The sequence below is a fragment of the Punica granatum genome, chromosome 4, assembly GCF_007655135.1.
Source record: "Punica granatum isolate Tunisia-2019 chromosome 4, ASM765513v2, whole genome shotgun sequence".
In the NCBI taxonomy this organism is placed as follows: domain Eukaryota; kingdom Viridiplantae; phylum Streptophyta; class Magnoliopsida; order Myrtales; family Lythraceae; genus Punica; species Punica granatum.
The window spans coordinates 10,990,567-11,012,119 of record NC_045130.1 but is presented as its reverse complement, the minus strand read 5'-3'; the positions used below and the strand labels follow the sequence as shown (position 1 = coordinate 11,012,119).

General features: G+C 38.8%; 4 protein-coding genes across 14 annotated transcripts; 3 read left to right on the top strand and 1 right to left on the bottom strand.

Annotated features, from left to right (window-relative positions):
• The first annotated feature begins 1,895 nt into the window (after positions 1–1,895).
• Positions 1,896–4,126, top strand: LOC116202299 (pyrroline-5-carboxylate reductase-like). The gene is made up of 7 exons (XM_031533813.1): positions 1,896–2,274; positions 2,389–2,437; positions 2,794–2,885; positions 2,979–3,051; positions 3,278–3,398; positions 3,514–3,619; positions 3,712–4,126. Exons 1-7 carry the CDS (start codon positions 2,074–2,076, stop codon positions 3,898–3,900), a joined length of 831 nt encoding a protein of 276 aa, XP_031389673.1. The 5' UTR covers positions 1,896–2,073; the 3' UTR covers positions 3,901–4,126.
• A 758-nt stretch (positions 4,127–4,884) lies between these two features.
• LOC116205098 (actin-related protein 2/3 complex subunit 5A-like) lies at positions 4,885–7,010 on the top strand. The gene is made up of 4 exons (XM_031537574.1): positions 4,885–5,074; positions 5,187–5,259; positions 5,364–5,464; positions 6,615–7,010. The coding sequence occupies exons 1-4, from the start codon at positions 4,977–4,979 to the stop codon at positions 6,748–6,750; spliced, it is 408 nt and encodes a 135-aa protein (XP_031393434.1). The 5' UTR covers positions 4,885–4,976; the 3' UTR covers positions 6,751–7,010.
• Positions 7,011–10,690: 3,680 nt separating this feature from the next.
• On the bottom strand, positions 10,691–12,342 carry LOC116205096 (protein BUD31 homolog 2). 5 transcript variants are annotated; one of them, XM_031537573.1, is made up of 4 exons: positions 12,166–12,342; positions 11,530–11,665; positions 11,214–11,401; positions 10,691–11,079 (listed from the first exon to the last, which is right to left on the bottom strand). In XM_031537573.1, the coding sequence occupies exons 2-4, from the start codon at positions 11,621–11,623 to the stop codon at positions 10,924–10,926; spliced, it is 438 nt and encodes a 145-aa protein (XP_031393433.1). In that variant the 5' UTR covers positions 11,624–11,665; positions 12,166–12,342; the 3' UTR covers positions 10,691–10,923. The 5 variants fall into 5 exon arrangements, with proteins under 5 accessions (XP_031393433.1, XP_031393429.1, XP_031393430.1 ...); XM_031537569.1 differs by having other exon boundaries at positions 11,530–11,634; positions 12,166–12,341; XM_031537570.1 differs by having other exon boundaries at positions 11,530–11,631; positions 12,166–12,341.
• A 4,291-nt stretch (positions 12,343–16,633) lies between these two features.
• Positions 16,634–21,504, top strand: LOC116205817 (GPI mannosyltransferase 3). Of its 7 annotated transcripts, none has more exons than XM_031538485.1 (10): positions 16,634–16,802; positions 17,115–17,358; positions 17,456–17,573; positions 18,048–18,152; positions 18,425–18,711; positions 19,333–19,614; positions 19,727–19,928; positions 20,317–20,468; positions 20,726–20,888; positions 21,038–21,504. In XM_031538485.1, the coding sequence occupies exons 1-10, from the start codon at positions 16,646–16,648 to the stop codon at positions 21,089–21,091; spliced, it is 1,764 nt and encodes a 587-aa protein (XP_031394345.1). In that variant the 5' UTR covers positions 16,634–16,645; the 3' UTR covers positions 21,092–21,504. The 7 variants fall into 7 exon arrangements, with proteins under 7 accessions (XP_031394345.1, XP_031394343.1, XP_031394344.1 ...); XM_031538483.1 differs by having other exon boundaries at positions 21,008–21,504; XM_031538484.1 differs by having other exon boundaries at positions 17,118–17,358; positions 21,008–21,223.
• The last annotated feature ends 49 nt before the right edge of the window (positions 21,505–21,553 follow it).

Below are 21,553 nucleotides of genomic sequence, written 5' to 3'. Positions count from 1 at the left end.
GGGACCAGGTGGTGTATAAAGATTGAGGTTACACGAAAACCATTGATTTTATCTTGATCACAACCAAGATGGGCCTGATGTTGGCTACTGAATCACGACCCTCCATGAATCATCAAGGCCCCACAACAAGCCTTCCTTAGCCACGTCCGAGAGCAATTCTCGGTTCCTCAAAACGTCTTTTTGCTTGGACCGCAAGCGTCACCTGCTTGGAAAAAGGAACATCCGTTCCTGAATTTGTCTCTTATTTCTATCTGCCCCGGTTTCAATTGGTCGTAGTAATTAAGGAATCAAGTGGCTACCAGTAGTACGAGATTAACTTCATTCATAAGCTAGTAGCTGCCCAATTCATGTCGACTTAGGGAGCGATGCGCATAAACTAAGACAACGAGAAATATTGCTGGGGTTGAATTTCCAAGTGGCAAGTCGAAAGTCTTCCTACTAATACGAATAAATCGTCCAGAGCGCATTTATAGCTGATAGATGTCGCGAGTACGAAATCAAATTTGAGGAATACATCCATTTCTTCTGGCCAAAAGAAAAGGAAACCATTTTTTGAAAATGAAGGATCACAACTTTGCCCATTCAAATTCTAGTAAAATAATGTTGAACTGCAAGAAATGAATCTGCTCTACGTCCTATTTTTTTGTCGCTAATATTGCAAGCGTGAACCATCAAATACCATCTCTTAGGATATAATTTCTAACTAAGCGATCAGAATTATGTCGATATGTAAGTATAGGTTCCTACTCATCCATCACTTGACAAGGTCATCACCAATGCTGCTCAGCAATGAGTAGCTGATCCCACTCCGACCGGAAGCCATAGGCAACTCGAAGTTCCCAGCGGCAAACGATCCATTTTGGTGAAAGATCGGTCTTTTAAGATTCACATAAGCGCACAATCCGCTTTCAGTCACAGATACATCCCCTTTGAATGCCAAGACTGCCGCTTTCAGAGCTTCGGCTGTAAAAAGATTAGATTCCAGCCTTTTGTGAGAATTAGCTCTCCGACGGAAATCAGACAACCAAAAGACAAGGAGGATATAAACTCTGAAATAAGGTACTATCTTTATCACAGTCGTATCTTTGAGATCATGTTAGCATCACCAAGTGATTCGTATCAGGTTTGAGTAATGTGATGATAGCAAATGTAAGTGTTGCCAAAATTCACTACCAAGCTGAACGACATAACAAATATTCCAAATGAATGATTACTACGAGCAACACAAGCGTGTTGCTTTCAGTTCATTAGTGTTCCGCTAAAACAATATTTCATTTAATGAATGGTCCAACAAGGTCTAAAGGAAAGATAAGAAGCATTGTTGTTTTCGTAAGTGGTTCATACACATTGATATTGAATATTTAAGCCTATAAAATGAGCATGCGACGCTCTTAATAGTTAAAAAGGGATTTTTACTTAAAATGACCCATGATTTGTTCGTTTTGTCAAATTTATCATATGTTTTTTTTGGTCAAATCTATCTCATTGTTTACTTTTTGCATCAAATCTATCCCGGCGTTATCTTTTCTGTTAACATCTAACGGTCGTGCTGACGTGGCACGTGGAGAGATAGTAGGCCACACTTGCCACGTGGGCGCCACGTCAGCACGGCCGTTAGATGTCGACGGAAAAGATAATGCCGGGATAGATTTGATGCAAAAAGTAAACCATGTGATAGATTTGATAAAAAAAAATATATGATAGATTTGACAAAACGGGCAAATCAATAGCCATTTTAGGTAAATACTCATAATTAAAAATATAATATGTAATTCATTGCTTTCCTAGTAAATTGATGGCATAAGTTAAAGAAAGGTGATGGGTTCTCAGTCAAGGTAAAAATGGAGAAGAGGCTTTGAGTGTTAATAATAAATATTAAAGTGACCCCCCATTTCTTTTTCTACTTTTTCAAAACAGCCCCCACTGTCTTCCCTTCCTCTCAGCACTCATCTCCGCCTCCTGTTCCACCCGCCGCCGCCTCCACACCGCCTTCACTCTCGAGTTTGCCGGAGCCCTCCGGACGTTGAATTTATTCAGGGCGAGCCTTGTCGGGCAGAGCAAGAGCAGGAGAGCATGGAGGTGGCGCCAATTCCGGCCGACACTTACAAGTTAGGCTTTATCGGGGCGGGCAAGATGGCAGAGAGCATAGCGAGAGGGGCGGTCCAGTCGGGCATCCTCCCGCCTTCCAGGATCTGCACCGCCGCACACTCCAACCCCGCACGCGGCCCGGCCTTCGAGTCCTTCGGCGTCACCGTCCTCCCCGACAATCGCGCTGTAATGGGACTTCTTCCCTAGCTCTCGTTCTCTGTCTTTTTCATTCGCTCGCACGAGTTTGTGTTCTTCCCAATGTTGTGGAAAAGAGGCTCAAGTTTTGGTCTTTGTGACCAGGTGGTGAAAGATAGCGATGTGGTCATCTTCTCTGTGAAGCCCCAAGTCGGTTCGTGCTTTCTTCATTTTACTCGATCTTCATTTGCTGGCACCGCATTAGTTTTTCTAATTCGATATTCAAATACGAAGTAATTGCTGTTTGTTGCTTCGATTGGATAGAGGGAATTGGATTGAAATCGAATGATCATGATCCCAATCATGATTCCAATCACTATTCCAGTATGATGATGTTTTAATCGCGGTGACAGTCCCAAGTTTTTGTCCTGTACGAGGAATATCATGCTTTCCTTGAAATGCCATTTCGAAAATTAGGTTGCCCAACATTACACCCATTATCAGTATATGTATGTGTGCGTGTATTGTATTTAGTGTCATCCCTCCTTTCTTCTCTCATTGTTATTGCAGCTAAAGATGTGATCTTGCAGTTGAAGCCGCAGCTGTCCAAGAAGCAGCTTTTGGTTTCAGTAGCTGCTGGGGTAAAATTGAAAGACCTTCAGGTACACCCGCATTCACGTTCTTGATCAGTAAGGCTTTTTGTGTGTGTGTGGGTGGCAGTTTCGACTAAAATTACAGCTGCAAATTGTTATTAGGAATGGGCTGGTCATGAGCGATTCATCAGGGTGATGCCGAACACTCCTGCTGCAGTGGGCGAGGCAGCGTCGGGTTTGTATTCCATCCTTGGAGATTCTAGTGTCATCCTTTGAACCATTGCAGTATATTTTTCTTTTCCCATCATGCATTTTGGAAAGCCACCTTCCCTTAAGTAAGAGTTGTTCGGCAAAGCTGCATTTGTTTACTGAGTGTTCCTTTCATTAAAAGCTGCAATTTGTCACTTTCATGCAAGGATTTGTGAATATTGTATATCTCTCATTAGCTTTTACTCGTATAGCCATGAGCCTTGGAGGTGCGGCAACAGAACAGGATGGACAGCTAATCGCAACTCTATTTGGATCAATCGGCAAAATCTGGAAAGCTGATGAAAAGTGTTTTGATGCAATCACTGGCTTGAGGTAGGCCTCTTGCTTCATTCTATAAAAGATGATAATGTTCGATACACTGTATGTTGTTCTTCCCGTGTTTTCCTATTGTTTGATTTTAATGTCTTACATTGTTTAATCATGTCAGCGGGAGTGGTCCAGCATACATCTTTTTGGCCATAGAAGCTCTGGCTGATGGAGGAGTGGCTGCCGGCCTACCTCGAGAACTCGCATTAAGTTTAGCTTCTCAAACAGTAAGTCGTCCATGTTTCAACAGAACTTTCCTCGGTTTCAAGGACTCCTAACAACTTTGAGGAATCAATGGACTTCTTGCTTCCTCTTGAAGGTACTCGGAGCAGCAGCTATGGCCTCCAAAAGTGGTAAGCACCCGGGCCAGCTCAAGGATGATGTGGCATCGCCCGGGGGCACTACCATTGCTGGAATCCATGAACTAGAGAAGTCTGGGTTCCGTGGAATACTGATGAACGCAGTTGTTGCAGCTACTAAGCGCAGCAAAGAACTTTCACCAAGCTAATCATCGCATCCTCTTCTCGCCTTGGAGGACTAGGTGCCATATATTTTTGTTCAGTTCCCATGATCGGAAAGGCAGAGATATTGCAGTCTGGTGCCGTATTCTTTTCTCGGAATTCCTCAGATTCTGATGCGGCTGACGATAATCAAAGTTTTGTACATGTGAGAACCGCAAATTTTGCATCAGCCCATTGATTGAAGTATTTATCATTTCTTTTACTGATTATCAATATTGCAAACATACTGCTATGTTTAGTCGGTTCAACCACGGAATGCGGCATTCATGGAGAACACGATTTTGTCCTGAGTTACAGAGCTAGACTTATGTTAAACACGGTTACATATGAATTTGATTTGACGAATCTGCAAGAGAATTTGGGGCCTAGAGATTGTAGGCCGAGGAACCCCAATACCAATTTCCTCTCTTTGTACTTGCAAAGGAGGACTCTGAGGACGGTATGGACTACCCGCTTGTCTACATTGAAGGTCCGACAGCCTTGTGAAGAGTCGAAAGATCGAAACTTGTGGCCGTAATTCCAAATTAAGCCCTACAAATTATCCAAAGTTGGGATCTTTTCCACCTTTGTCTCATTTAAGGTGGTAATAAAGAAGCTGTTGTTGGGGGAAAAAAATTCATTTTATAATTATTATTTTTTTCTTTTCGCAGTTAAAATCATAAAAATTTTAATTTTAATTCAACACACTACACAATAAAAATACACATTTTTCAAGTCAAAAATTTTAATTTTAACTTTAAATCAACACACTATACAATCATTTATCCTTTTCCACAATCAAAATCAAAGTTACTTTAACTCTGAAATCAAACGCACCATTAAATCCTTTGTAGATGAATTATTCTATTTTATTTTATGCATTTCAAACAAGATAATTCAATTTATTTCATTTAAATTTTTTTAAATTTCCAACCTGCATAATTCATTTATAATTAAATTGAATTGAACTGAAATCATTTTTCTTTTCTTTTTCTTTTTCCCCCACTGAATTCTTAAGTTCACCATCTCTGGCTCCTCGATACCGATCTCAATACCATCGAAGAGACAGACAGAGCTACCGAAAATGGCGGGAGTGGATGATTTCGTGGAAGCGGACAATGCTGAGGCCATCATCTCCCGCATTGAGCACAAATCTCGCAAAATCGAGAGCTTACTCAAACAGTTCGCTTCTCCCTCTCTCTCTCTCTCTCTCTGTTTGTGTCTAGATTTGCTATGCTGCTGTCCATGGTGTCGATGAGAGTGATGGTGTATTTTCTGGAAATTAATGGAGCAGGGGTAGACCTGTCGAGTCTCTGAAGACTGCGCTCGAGGGATCGCCTCCCAATACTCGAGACGAGCGCTGCAAGGTTCGATCTTCTCTCTCGCTCTCTCTGCGGCTTTGAATCCCTACTTTCATACAAAAAAATGAAGAAGAATTGGAGTGACGGTGAGGTTCTCTGAATTTTTGCAGTCGGCGAATTGGATAGTGGTGCACAGGGCAATAATGGCGATAAAGGATTTCGATGCTTTGTTCTCTTCTTTGGATCCGGAGTACTACGACATCCTCATGAAGTGAGTAGTGCCTCTTAATTGAACCATTGAAGTCAATTGCGATAATCGTGGTGTTCCGGGAAAAAAATTATCACAGAGCGGAGAGATTCTGATGGTTCAATTCTCTTCAGCTACTATCTTAGAAATGTTGAATGGATTGGATTGGCTTGTATAACAAAGATATGGGGGTGGATCAGTTGCTTTCTGAGATGAGAAGGTGGGAGATCGATTTTGTCAGTGAGATAATTCTAGCCTTAAGACAAAGGAAAGTCATTTTTCTTTTGCTTACAGTTATGATCCTCGGTGATTAGGTGAAACTGCAGTATTGGAGGCATGAGATTAGGCGTCTACGGAACTTCCATATCTTGTCAAGTATAATTGCTGAATTGGGTCTTAATTACAGTCAAACTCTGTCAAGTGAATTTAATTCAAAATTTTTTGGCTTGGTCCATGCTATCGCATATAACCGAAAAGCTTGTATGGTATTTTTCGACGTTGTTTTGGATTAGGGCATTATGGTTTGTCTACTTTCGCTAGCTCTGTTAGAATATGCAGTGCTACTATCTATGTGGTTGCATCTATGCGGGTTTGTTGAAAAGTTTGTGCTACTATACAGTTCAGTATGGATTAGATACTTCTTGTCTCTTGATGTCAAGCTTTGGGGCTGTGTTAATCCGAACTGCTGTCTATATTGTAATGGACAGTATTAGATATACGAACGTACTATATCTGAACACTTTTAAGCCAAGATTGAGAGATGTAGTGATCTGTATCCTGAGATAGGCTTTCTTTATACTTTTTGCAATCGGTTTTGTTCACATACTCTAGAGAGGATTTAGAATGTCCAGGATTCATATTTTCTGATATAAACTCATTAGCTACAAAATTGTGGTGATATTCTACTTTTATTCTTGTTCAATGGCCACTCTGACCCTTATGTTTATGTTGGAGGGAAAGGGAGGGGAAAAGTATAGAAAAATTTTATACAATCCCTTCCTTTTGCTGTCTGTTTGTTGAATGCTTATGAGTGGTCTTGCATTTATCTTCTTTCTTTCATCGGCTCATGTACTACTGAAAATTCCTTTACCTCTATACAACGAAGTCTCTAACTGCTCTCCGTTCTTCTAGATTTGGTTTGTCAAATGATAGATTCTTGTGATCTTTTTACCAGGTATCTGTACAGAGGCTTATCGACTGGGGATCGCCCCACGTGTGACCAGTGCCTTCGTATTCATGAGAGACTTACAGAGAGGGCTGGGCTCGGCTGCATACTTCGTACTCTGGCAGACACAGTAAATACAGTATGATTTGTGGCACCATCTAACTTACGAACAAAATGTCCTTGTGGCATTTCATCTATCTGCCCAGTACTTAAAAATTTATTTTCTACTCAGAGATTGTAGAATGAACATACTACGGTTACTCCATGATACTTAGATTTCTGGTTTCTTTGTAAGTTCAACTTTACTTCAGCTTACTTCACCTTGTCATGTGGTGAAACAATGTATGTTAGCACATCCTAGTTAACCTCTTTCAGAATCTTATGACCTGGTTGGTACACTTAAAATGAACTGTGACTGCAATTCCACAATATTAGTCAACATTCGTGTCATTCCATAGCGCCTAATGAGGAGGAGAATGAGGAGGAGATGATTCATAGACATCCTATTCGGGTATTTGATTTTTTACCAGGATTGAACAAAAGAAAAGTGATACTTCATATTATCTCATATAACGAGGTGCTCTTGGTCGTGGGCTCCCAAATTTTGAAATTCAGGCCGGCTTCTCCTGGAGCTGGGTGGGTCAGCTATATAAGGAGGAAGTTTCGACTTTTAGCAGGACCCGGGAAGAGTTGAGCTCCAGGCGCTGCTGAGGCAAATGTTGTTTGTTGGTGTAAGGTCTGTAGGCCTATTAGGCTGTTATGTGATTAGGATAAGTTGATGCGGTGGTCTGTTTCTTAAACACCCAGAAGAGGTTTTATGTCAGAAAAGTGAATGACTTCAGTAGATTTGGTGCTCGTAATCGAGAGGTTGGTTCTTGGGTCTTCACAGACCTGAGGTTTTTAGGCCTCGACCTGGAGACATGCTTGACTTCGGTAGTCAGGTTATGGAAACATTTCGGTTTGGGGGCATTGGAATTGGAAGACGAAGCTCGTAATTATCCTAATGTATAGGGTAGAAGTAGAATGGCCAACTTGCCTCATAACATGAGAGCCATGAACCTGCACGATTGGCTCTTTAGTCAGATCATGAAGGGGAATCACGAGCTAATTATGTTATGAGTGAGCGCGATGCCGAATTGCACAAAGGCTGAACAGAGCCCTTGATGAAATTTAAGCCATCTCGATGTTGTGTTCATTCGATGAGTAAGCTGGATTTCTTGCACGGGATTTGGTTTGGTGAGAATGCTCCGACTATTCAGGTCCTCGCCTACATGCACAGGAGTAGTAATGAACTGCAAGAGCGTTTCGATTGCCTTCTTCGATTGGGTAACGAGCTTTGGAAGCTCTGAAGGATGATCATCAATTTTATTACCCAAAGTTACTGAACCAGAGACGCGAAACAGTGGAACAGAAGGTTCGTTTCCTCTACAACGAGATGTGATCTTCTTTGGACTACCTTGCCATTTTTCCCGGCATTCTTGCGCTTTGACTTGGAGAATCAGATCAGACCGAGATATAGTTTCCACAAGTTGGCTCGTGAAGAATGGCCTAGAAATTACCCCTTCGCAAGCATGATCCCCACATGCGCAAGAAAATTTATAGCTCGACTTTTCCGGATGCGTCCTGCTCCTGAAGATATGGTTGGGGAGTTCTTCAAAGGATTTGACAGTGTAAGCCCGATATGTCCTGAGCTTTTGTACAGCTCGCAGACTAACTTACTGTACTTTGATTGTTTTTCGTAGCTAAGCTTCATTGTCTCGAGATCACATGGGCAGCATCGGGAAACTGACTTTACTCGGTTAACTGTATTTGGTTGTAGAAATTGCAAATTGTTGAGTAAATTTTCTTCATTCGATGCAATACCGAAATTCTATCGGATAACTCTCTACAATAGAGTTAATCTGTTCCTAATTGTGCATAATTTATAGCTAAGCTTTCAATGAAATTTGTGCTTTTAGGATAGAATTTTAGGTTAAGCTTTAGATTCTGTAGGAGTTTAGATCTTACCTCCTTGTCAACATGAGTTTAAGCTCTTTCTCTGAAGCTTGTTATCTGTTGCAAAAAATGTTGCAAAAATTCATTCTTAAGCTATGAAGATGGCCTAAGTCCTAAGATAAAACCTGCGATCAGAATCTGCCATTATCAGTTACTTTTCATTAACATCGAAAGGTCTCTCGATATTTTGATTCTGTAGGAAAGCTCAGTTTTGCCTTATCAGCCAATTGGCTAGAACTATTTCAAGTGTTGAAAGCTCTTGCATAATTGCTTGAGATTGCGTTCCGCAGCAAGTGACTTGCGTTTCTCAATGTTATCATGCTCGCATCTATCTTTCATGTGTGAAGAGTGAACCAAAAAACTAGGCTGAATCGGTTTCGGTTTTGCAGGCCAGTACGAGCCGGAGATTTATGAGGCGACTGGGGGGGCATTCTCTGCTATTTCAGTTGTTACGACATGCGCTGCGTACATGAAAAAAATGGTATCCCGAATCCGGTTTAATGGAGACAACTTCCATAATTTTGCTTCCTCATGTTCCTGCTTCTTAAACCATATGCAGATGATTAAGTCAGGCTAATCAGCAAGCCCGCAGCTACTATAGTCAAATCAAGAGAGTGTTGAAGAAAATGGATTTGCTGCTAATTAGTTTTATAAACAAGTTGACGACATGAATAAAAATTTCATATGAGAAAACACGAGAACTGAGAAGACGTACAAGTAACAATCAATGTAGACGACGACCATGAAACTAAGAAGGTGGAGAGAGGAGCTCCGAGCAATCGTGCCACTCCTCTTGCAGCTACCACTCCAACTCCTGCTTCAGAAGAATGTGCATCATTAGCTTCACAATTGATCTTGACCCATCCTTCAGCAAGTTTCTGCCATCTCTGGTGGTTTATGTACTGATGATCAGTCCTCAAGCTTCTTATCGGTTTTGACATATCCATAAGCATATTTGACTGAGACTGCTCCGTTTCTTTCGAAAGGCCAGACCGATTTATCTGGCCTTTCTCTACTCCACACTGGAATCTTCATTATTGCCTCCACTTCTTCCACAGGAATACAGTGTTTGTAAATCCCTCGACTTCCGTCCTTAAGCTGAACTTTTGCCTTCACTGTCTATTTCTGCAGTAGATAGCTTATGCAATCTGTTATTTTTACAAGTATCACCCACTTGCCACAATGCTCCTTTCCTCACAATTTCCTTGCCTTCACAGATGCTGCTCCAACATCGAGATGCACGATCGAGCCCCTTTGCTAGCTTTAAGGAAATCAGAATCCGGGAAATAAAGGTTTTCGAGCACCTTAACCCAAAGACCTTCTGGATTCTGCTGTATTCTTCATACCATCTTAGTTTTTTTTTTTAATGAGTAATATGGTAGGAGCAGCAGTGATGGCAACAACATAGCACCACTATCGGCTTAGTATAGTTCACACAAGCCAGAGATGACCCCGCGCTCAAGCCAAAGAGCCCACCTTAGCATATGTCCCCGAATAGCATATGTGTCCCGAGAAGGAATCGAACTCAAGTCCTGAAGTCTCCAAATTACATAGGATTAAACTTAGAAACTCGACCATCACCCCTAATAGTCATGCCATCTTAGTTAATGAAGCAAGATTGAAGCCGAATAAATCTTAAAATTCATTCACCCTTGACTCTTTATATCACACATAGCTGACCATTTCCTCCAGTGCAAACCTATTTCTTCTTCTTTCTGACCCACAAATACTTTGCAATCTCCCCATTTACTTCATCACACCACTTATTAGGAAATCTGAAACATATTGCCAATTTCATCACCGGCGCGGTGAGGGCAACAGAAAAGGTTATCGAATGCTGACACGGATAAGATACTTGAAATAAGGACGACGGCCGGGGCTGTAGGGAGAAGTCGGAAGAAGATGAGAAGAAGACCACAAAAGGGTCTGGTTGGGGTTTGCCTGCGTTTCAGCTCTCGCAAAAAGGGACGAGAGAAACCCAAAAAAAGAAAAATAAAATAAAATAATAAAAACCAGAAATTAAAAGTTTTCTGATGTTTACTCGTGGCCGAAAGCCTCCATATTTATGATTCTGATAGAAATTTCCGATGTAAATCTCAAACAGAAGCGACCAATGATTCAATGACTCGATATCGTGCAAACCCAGTTCATTGTCTCAAGAGTGCTTCGGCATGCAAGGCACGGACATAAGACTGGTCATTGCTGTCCAACTTAGTACTCTCAAAATACAAGATAGGAGTTCCAGCAAGGCAGTAATTAACAAGGATACAGAAATCAGTCGATGCCCCGTTCAATACTGTTTCAGAGGACAATTTCGATTCAGTCAATCACCACTAGCACAGCCCCGACAACCACAATGAACGCATTCTATGACCTTCTCCTCCCTCAAGTGCTTCGGTACCCGACACGCGCAAGTCGTGCCAAAGTTGTGGTCTCGTGGCTGGATGCACCTTAAGCAGCAAAGCCGCTCATAACCCGGCTGCAATGCAAAGCAAACAAAACTTGAACTTATGCGTCAATCACGAACAACAATGTCAATTGTTTTCTAGGCCATAGAAGATAGATATAGTTGCGTGCTTGAGAGTACGATGACCGACGAGAAGAGAACCATACCTTCTTCCACTTTGCAATCAGATTTTTGTCGGCATAACGCTGATCCAGGCAGAACTCATACAACTCCTTCGATATCTCCTTCCTCCTATGGTAAAGGTCAAAGATGTAGCGGCTTTTCTGGTGCTCAATCTTAAAGATGGGCCAGAGAGCCTCACATTTCCTTTTACCATCGTGCGGATCGTTCTCGGCTGCTCGCAATACAATATTAAAGATGAATAAAGATATATACTTGTGGTCTAAGGAGATGCCGCTGCATCCAATCCCATCAAGCATTACTAGAGTAAAGAAGTATCTATGCGACGGTGAGAACACCAACCTTCTCTCATCTTGGCTTGCAATTCACGGAGGGTAGGCTCGATGAGCTCCCATCCTTCCGGATACCTCACACGGCTCGTCTTCACCTTGGGCATTCTTATACCTGCTGCAATGCTCGATCAAAACACCACAATCAACTGCATACAATCAACTTGTCTGACTAGTTACCGAAAAGATCTACACTATCATCTAACCGCAAACTTCACAGGACGGGAAATATACTATCCGATCATTCAGAAATTTCAAATTTTTATTATCCCCTACAATGAGATGAAACACACCTTCCGTCGATCGAAGTCGATTGAAATACCAATTGATAATTGGACTTATATTCAGATTCTCTACTATTCGATGAACCCCAATGTTTATTTACACATAATAAATTCATATAAAATCCAACTACAACAGCTCCCAGTGCATCATCATCCATAAATCAACTTATCGGCACGGGCCCCGCTGAGGAGTTTTTCCAATTTTGATTTCTTACGAACAAATTTAAAAATGTAATCTCACCATCTATCTTAGTTTCTATATACTTAAAGAAATTGATGGATGGCCGAACCGAGATGTTAATTGAATGATCCAAATCAGAACAGCGACAGCTGCGAGAGAGAGAGAGAGAGAGAGAGAATCTAACCTAACCTGATGGTGGAAGCTTCAGAAGAGCTTGATCGCCTGCCCGAGCCCTGCTCGCTGGGGATGAGACGGTGCTCAAGTTAGTCAGTGCTGAGACGGCGACCGGCGGGCGTCACCGATAGGGGTTAGGGCACACAACAGACGATAGAGAAGAAGGGGCCGTGAATAAGGTATAAATAAAACCAGATATTATGCAGATATATACATATAAAATATCAAATGTAGATAAATTCATGTTCAACATAAATGTTAATTATAATAAAAAACACAATTTTATTAAATATATCATCTCCTTATCTTATAATTTATTAAACGTAATTTGTTAATTATATTATCTTATCATATATCTTTTGTATCTTATCTTGTATCATAGATATCATAAACTATTAATCCACTATTAATTAAGGAAAAAATATTTATAAAAAAAAAAAGGAAAATTCATTTCGTAACTTTAAGTTATCTATGAATTTTTACTTGTTATTTTCCAATCTATATTGTATTATTATAAATTATTAAAATAGACTGATCAGACTTGTGCAATGAGAAGTTTCTATTCGTGCAACGAAAGTCTACCATATAAGCTTCTATAAAACTTTCGTAGCACGGAGTTGATCGACTCTTCAAATCCATTGTACATAACTCAACCTATTAACAATATCTACATTAAATTTTGTAAAAAATCAATAAACTCGAATATAAATATAAATAAACAAAGAACTAATAATTCAAACGTCCACTTTCTTTTTCCTCTTGCTTTTCACCCCCATCTTGACTAGTTCCCTCAACCACATAGAAAATTTGGATTAAGTATTTTGCACAAACTTCATTTACGTCGGAGAAAATTTTGAAAGATTTGTATTACAATGGAGAAAAGAAATATTCGAGCAGAGATTTTCAGACTTTCAGCCTTTCATGTGGTGTAGCATGGTATTGGAATAACCACTTTAGATCAATCGGACTTATATCTCCCACAATAAGATTTGTGAAGGCGAGGATTCGATATATCCATATATATATATATATATATAGTATTTAAATTCCTTTAACGGGAACCTCCAATTCGAGCTTTGAAAATTTTTATATAGGTGTTTTTGAGTAAATTCTTAGCTCTTGGTTAACCATGTCGTCATGTTCCCTACATTAATTAATTTAGATTATCTAATTTTATTTCTTCTCTTGCTTTTTTTGCACATCAAAGTTATTTTTTAAATACATCCAACATATATTGAAAATCGAAATTCGTCAGAATCAGAATTCCCATGAATTTACCAAGCCAAAGAAATTACTAAATGTAAAAAAAAATGAAATTCTTCAAAATTAGAATTCCCAAAATGTTGTCTAATGAAAGGCCAAAGAAATTATTAAATGTAAAATAAAATAAATTCATTAATTTGAGACAAAGTGATTCAATAATGTAATTTTTCAGTCTCCATTTAAATAATGATAAGACCTAAATTCTCTTATTACAAGTATATTCTCATGTCATCTTATTGAACTTCTGTATTTACAATTACCTTATCTTTTAATACATTCAAGCTCTTTTTTTTTATCAAATTCAATATATTAATTTTCATAAATTCAAGAATTTATAAAAAATTCATAAATTCTTTACAAAGTTTAATTCGAAAATAAAATCTGTGGACGTCGTCGCAAAGCGCATGCTAGTGACTAGTTTATTTATCAAATTCAATATATTAATTTTCATAAATTCAGAATTTATAAAAAAATTAATAAATTCAAGAATTTTAAAAAAATTCATAAATTATTTACAAAGGTTAATTCGAAAATAAAATTTGTGGACGTCATCAAAAAGCGCGGGCTAGTAACAAATTTATTATCTTACTTTATAACAAAAAAATAAAAAACACTTAAAATTAGGTAAGAACTGCCCCTCCTACATGTGTTACTCAAGCGGCTAATTTTTCATTAAAGTGGGCAACCCAAAAAAAAAATAAGTTCCTTTCCTTGGGTAAGTGAAAATATAAAAGTACAACGAAAATACCAATTATTAATATTAGTATTATGAAGAGTTGCGAAAATTAATTTGCGAGCTAATTTATCACACATATATGAAAGCAATTTTACACACAATTGAGCATGCTGGGGAGCTAATAAAAAAAATCATAACTTTGAGATTTATTAAATATTGAATAGAAAATTTAAAAACTCAGATATATTCTTACCTTATCAAAAGATATTTATTCAATATAAAAAATCTAAAATTTTTATAATTTATTATTATACATAATAACATATATCAGAAATTCAATAAATTTCAGTTTTACTTTGTATCATATTAAAAATATTTGTGTAAAAATTAAATTACAAAAATTCATGATTCGTTAAAACTTTTTATAAATTATTAAATAAAAAAATAGTTTGTCTTTAACAATATTATAAAAAACCTAAAAACTATATAGTTACATTAATATTCAATACCATACCTTTAACGAACACAATAAATAAAATTCTTTTTTCTGTCTTATTTTGGTCGACCTCTGCTTCACCAAGCAATGAATTTAATTTATTTTTATTTTTTTGTTTCTAAGTTCAATTCAACTTTTGTATATTTTATAATTCGAAGGCCATTTTCATTTTTTTTATGAGCCTCATAATTAGATAATAGTATTAACGAATCAATTTTGAAAATTTTGTATAGTATCGAGCTGAACGAGAATTAAACCTAAGCATAGAATTAAAATAGATTTATAGATTGTAATTATTACAAACACATAATGTACTTTCTTTATTATTTTATTTTATTGTATCCTCATTCTATTTGTGATGGCTTCTTTGTCTTTATTTATTTATTATTCTTATTAGTATTTTTATTCTTTTTTAAAAATTTGAAATTATTAAAAAAGTTAATCAAAATTTTTCATGCATATTTTAGTAGTGTTCCACGTTCTCAATGTGAGTGGTGCTGGGGCATCGTCGTTTACAACCACCCCTCATGACCAACATGCCTTTTTTATTTTATTATTTTGATGTTTTTCTTTTAAAAAAATTAGAATTACTAAGTAAGTTAACCTTAATATTTTTCGAAATATTCAAAGTTTTTTCAGGTGGCCATCACAGGCTTGTCAGCAACCACCAACCTCCCTGATGAGGCCTACAACTTCTTTGCCTTTATTTGTTGTTATTGTTGGTAGCTTTTTGCATCCCGTTAGAGGTACGGTACTGCCGACTTTATAACCGTTGAATTCAACATTTTATTTATTTATTAATCTAGCAGTTATAAAGCTAGCGGTACCATACCGCTATGCCAAAATCTCCGTATTGGTGGTAGTGGTGTTAGTAATGGTTTATGATCATTATCATCGTATCATCAACGTCATCAACGTCAACATCAACGTCATTTCATTTTTGAAAAAGATTGAATTAATTATAAAAATAACAGTATATTCTCTAAATATGTGAAAGTACGAGGAAAACTCAAAAGAGGGCTTGTGGGGAGAAGAAGATGTTGGCTTAGGGAATGCCATGTTTTTCTAAGAATGGGTTTAAGAGTCACTTGAAGAAAACTCAAAAGAGGGGACCGTTTATCTCTAAATAGGTGAAAGTAGGAGGATTAATTGAACAATTAGGTGAAAGTACGAGGATTAATTGAACAATCTGTCCCTATAAATAGCGAACTTCACAAAGATTTGGAAAAAGCTTGTTGAAATCGAGACTCTAATACCCTCTCGAAACCCTGTCGAACTAAAAGACTCAGAGGACTTCTTAGGGGACTCATTGTATTCAAGCTTGAAGGCCCTTATGGTTTTACCAACACCTCAACGAGAACAAGTTGTTCAAGCCCTCGAACGAGACCTTGCCACATGTGGAAGAGAATTAAAGGATTCAATTTTATTTAATTTACGAGTTATTCCCATAGAAATTACACACACACAAATATTAATACAAATTTTATTCTTCACAGTTATTTCTTATTTGTTTATAAGAAACTTCGAGTTTATTAGAAATGGTTGGGGTCCCTTGATTTTAGGGAAAAGGTGGCCAGTAGTTGGGCCCCTTCCCGAATCGAGAGATCTTAGCAAAAATTGAGATTCCTTGAAAATAGCGGCGGATACCTCACCGATGAACATAGAGGTTGTCGAGCGAGGCTTCCACTGTCCCCTCCCATTTTTTGGTTTCTTTCCCATTCTCTTTTTTGGATATGTATTTTGGTATTCAAAAGTCCAACGAGTCCCGATTAATCCGATTTAAGCGAAATGGGTCCACTAGTGGTAAAACTCTCCCCTTTCACTTTTTGTTTTTCAAATTTTCGAATTTTTTAATAAGATCATATTTCAAAAATATTTTTGGACGGAGAATTACTTTTTTAACGGAAAAGTAAACAGTAGGACTGAAGTGAAGAAAATGTACAACCTTGAGGATGAAGGTGAACAAAAGAAAAAAATGGTTAAGGATGAAAGTGAAAAAGCAACGTAGGATTGAGGTCTAACAGTAGTTCCTTTTTGGGCATTTTTAACGGTTTTATGTCACTCCTCCCCCGTTTCTTCCTCTCACGTCCAAACTCCCGTGAAAACCCTGACGTCCCGCCGCTCGCCATCACCTCGCGCCGGCGTCATCTCGGGATCTCCGTCAGCACTGACCACTGCCAACACCGTCCCTCAGTCCGTCAGGCGACCAGAGGTCCGTGCGCTGCCTCCCGTCTCTCGGCTCTTCCTCGCCCCCTGTCTCGGTCCGTCTCTCTCCCTCTTCGTCCATCAGTCCGCTGTTGCTGCTCTGATGGCGTAGCTAATTCGGGTCATTCGATTAACATTTCGATGAATCCATTTCCTCCAGCTTCAGTTCAAAACCATTAAATATTTCCGCTTGGTTTGTTTCTCCAACTCTTTGGTAGTCTGCTCTTGCATATCTTCCATTTCAGTTAAAAGTCAGATAGCGGCCTTTACATGGTGTTCTCGTCCTGCATTTACTGATTTATCATTGCCCAATTTGCAGCAGCAATGAGAAGACAGAGAATCAATGTCCCGTCCCCTGATCCTGACAGGGACAAATCCCAGAATCCACCTCATTCCACTGAAAAGAGACCAAAGCCGCAAGACTCTCATTCCTTTCACTCAGAAAGGAATGTCTTTCTGCTATGTTTGGCAATGCGGGCGGTGAACTCTTTGCTGGTCCAAACATACTTTAACCCAGATGAGCATTGGCAAGCTCTTGAAGTTGCCCACAAAATTGCATTTGGGTATTCTAGCTTTGAACTTCTGAGTTCAGTCTGTTGTTTTGATTTTGATTGTAGTTTTATATTCTGATTAGAATATGTGTTATCCATATATTGGCAGCTATGGACATTTAACATGGGAGTGGAAAGAGGGTATCCGTAGTTACTTGCATCCAATGGTTTTTGCTCTGCTCTACAAAGTTCTTGCCCTTTTGGGTCTTGATAAACCTTGGCTCATGGTTAGTAATGCAATTGACCTCTCTTTCTTCTCTCTTTTTGTTTAGTTGTTTTTCTTATTTAATTAATTATGAAGTTTCTGAATTTCCTTATATGGATTTTAACTAAAGTGGATGCATCTCACGTGTTCATGTGAAAGAGATCCTACTGGATCTTCTCTCAGGCATGTCTTGGTTTGAGGTGTTGAGAGGTTTATAGTTATGTAGCTTAGAAGCATATGTGGTGTAAAGTTTCATAGGATGCTCGACTTTGACGTAATAGTTTCAACTTTTACTGAAGCATTTAAATTGAGCGCGTTAGTAATTCTTCCTAATGGAATCTTCGATGAAGAATGCTTTCTGTTAAAGACTGCCAATAATCATTTAGATATATTCTGTGTCACATCCTTTCATATCAGGATAACTAATATTCAAGCTAAGTTTCTGCCGGGGTGTAGTTGGGTTGCTTGTTTGATAGTGTCTCATCCTTGCTCACAGGTGAAGGCTCCAAGGTTGCTCCAGTCCTTCTTTTGCGCAATTGGAGATCTTTACCTGCACAAACTCTCGCATGTGCTCTTCGGTTATTGTGTGGCTAGATGGGCAGTATCCTTTTCCGTTAAGCTTTCTAGCATGAGAAATGTGTCCGCATGTATGCATTCTTTAATTGCTTTGGTATTACTATATCAAATTTAATTTATCTGGTTGCACCAATTCAGCCATAAGTTATACCAGTGATCCAATAAACTCATTATGATGGCCATTTTAATTCCCTGTCCTATTTTGCAAGGTCTGTTTTGAACCATAATGTGGTGGTGATAAAACTAGAAGAACTCTTGGCAAATTCACGATTCAGATTCACCTTAACTCCCCCGTAGCTATTCTCTGAACTCTTGAATTGGTTCATGTTCTTCTGTTTCCCTCGAACGCTGTCGAATAGTCTTGAGACAGTCCTCACGCTCGTAGGATTGTATTACTGGCCATGCTTGAGAGCTTCTTCTAGTAGAGACCCTGCAGTGTCAAGGAGCTGGGGCTTGTTTGTTGCGGCACTTGCTTGTGCTATAAGACCAACAAGTGCAATTATATGGGCATACATTGGTCTACTTGAGTTGTGGTTCACGAGTGATAGAATGAAATTCATCTTTCTCGAGACTATTCCTATTGGGTAAGCACTTATGTGGCTCTAATCCGTTTTCATCATGAACATCATACTTGAATCGACTAGGTTGCTTGTATTTTCCGTTCATATTCTTGTTGAAGTGTTTTTCTTACGAGTGTTCAGTTGTTTTGCTTCATCCTGCCCTTTGAATAGTTATTATGTTTATTTATGCTGTATATAACATTATAACTCTTTATCATCATACTACATGTTTCTGTGACCATTGCTAGGGAAAAAGAATTGTCGAAATGACACATTGACTGATATTTGGATAAAGTGGGAGAGAAAAGCATAGATTGAGCATGAAGTAAATATCTCGCTTGTGGTATAGAAAGCTGTTATATTAGCTATCCCTGATAAATAAGTATATAGTTATAAAAGTTTAGCACAAATATCTAAATCACGATAGATGATCAATGGCAGAGCTTTTATGGGTTGAACTGAGGTCAAATTACTTTGATTTTAATGATATTTGCAGTGCAACATTACTTCTTGTTTATACCTATAATTGCAAATACTGCACTTTCCCGTATGAGGTTCACGTGAATTTGCAGTTTTATCATACTGAACTGTGCACCCTAGCAATACCCTATTTTTATTGGTTTAATAACACAAGTAAGATTTCAGGGCGCTGGTACTAGGATTTACATTCTTACTGGACCGACTGGTGTATGGGTCGTGGGTCTTTGTCCCACTTAACTTTCTCAAGTTCAATTTTCTCTCCTCGGGTGGTGACTACTATGGGACTCATGTGTGGCACTGGTACTTTAGTCAGGGATTCACTGTTATGCTATTTACATTCTTGCCCTTCTCCCTAGCGGGCATCGCCATGGCCAAACACTGGAGACTCTCGGGCCTCATTGGCTGGGTCTTAGGGCTTTACAGTGTCCTTGGGCACAAAGAATTCAGGTGCCTTATTTCTTTTTCCAGAACTATCTTTGCAAAAGTTGCGCATGCCAATACATTTCTCTTGCTCATCTATTTCTACTTACTCTCATTTGGAATGAGAATGTTGAAACAGGTTTGTGTTGCCTGTTCTTCCTGTAGCTTTGATCTTCTCTGGTGTTTATCTGGCTTCGTTATCAAACCCTCATGGTTTGAGAAATAAGAAGGAGCAATCTTCAAAAAGCTGCATGATATGGCCAGCAAAAATGAGATGGGCAGTGGTTTTCTTGCTAGTTACCAACATTCCAATGGCATTGTATATGAGCTTGGTTCATCAGGTATTCACTTGTACGCTTTTTCACTAACTTTCTCAATTGCTAAATGGCTACAATTTGTTGCACTATTGATACATTGCTCCAAACATTTGGGTTATTTAAAGAAACTATATATATGGACATATGTTTAAATATACTGAAATGGGAAGCAATTCATGACATTTTAGTTAGGATGCTGTTTTATTCTATTCCCCCTACTCCTGGGTGTACTATAGGGCCGTCAGGTCAGATCTGGTATATAAGCTTGGACAACTTTATATGGTGATAATATTCTGTTCTTTGTTCATCCCTTCATACCAAATAGTTTACTATGTTTCTGATTTGCCTTTCATCTCATGTAATTATCTCTTCTGCTGGGACAACTTTTTCTTGGCCGATTTTTACATTGAAGAGGGGAAGTGAAGATGTGATGAACTTTCTATCAAGAGAGGCAGCCAATGATAGGTTGAAGAGCATCCTCTTCCTGATGCCTTGCCATGCCACGCCTTACTACTCTGCCCTTCACCGCAACATTCCAATGCGTTTCTTAGACTGCTCTCCGAGGTGTGGACTCTATACTGCCATATGGGACCTGAATTTTGGAAAAAAGTGATCATCACTGCTCCACACCCCCCCCCCCCCCCCCCCCCCACCCCAAAAACAAAAAAAAAACCAAGATCTTTGTCACGAGTAGATAAAATAATTATCTTAAGTTTAATTGCAGTATCTAATGAAGCCCATATCATCCCTTTAAAATATTGAGGTTGTTATCAGTTGGTTGGTTTCTCCTGATCTTGTGCTCTTCTTTTGCCTTTTGATAGTGAGGAGAGGAGCATCCCAGATGAATCGGACGGTTTCATGATGGACCCATCAGGCTTTGCTTCTGAACTAGCCAAAAACTGGTCGCTTCCAAGTCACATTGTGTTGTTTGATTCAGAAGAAAGAAAACTGCAGGAATTTCTGTCACTGCATTCTTTTAAAGAGGTACAAGCTGACCCTGATCATCACATTACTTCCAATTCTAAAATTTCCTTTCCTTGCTTTCCTTTCCAATCTCCATCCCTCCTTTTTCGCTGTTTGTAATAATGAATTTCCAACATCAGATAAAGAGATTTTTCCATGCCAACTTCAAGGTGGACCGGGACCTGCAAGCATCAGTTGCCGTTTATGCTTTGACAGCTCCATGAAGTTGTGGTTGGCGAATTTACTAACTACTCGCTCGAAGGTCTTGCCTCTTGTCAAAAGTTACTTCATCGTCCTGAAATTCCAATATTTTCTGTATCCTGCTCTTGATCTGTGGTCATCCATCTGGAACAGGCCCAATGTGAATTATTACCATGCTTTACGAGTTGAGTTTACTTAAGAAGTTCATTTTTGGTTGCAATATGTAACTTCTTTCATTGCTTGGACTCATTCTAGCATTAGTGTAGTTCAATTGGCAAGTTCCCCTGATCTTCTACTGTAACATTTGCTTGGTGAAAATCCTTTTCCTTTTAGGTCGATAAAATCCTGCTATTGAGATGAGATATATGTTGTGCATACTCATTAAGAGGATAGGACGAGAAACAATGAATGATATATCTTAATATAATTTTCGCAAGGTCTCGCGTCTTGTCAAAATTGTGCTCTTCTATAACAAAGGGAGGGTA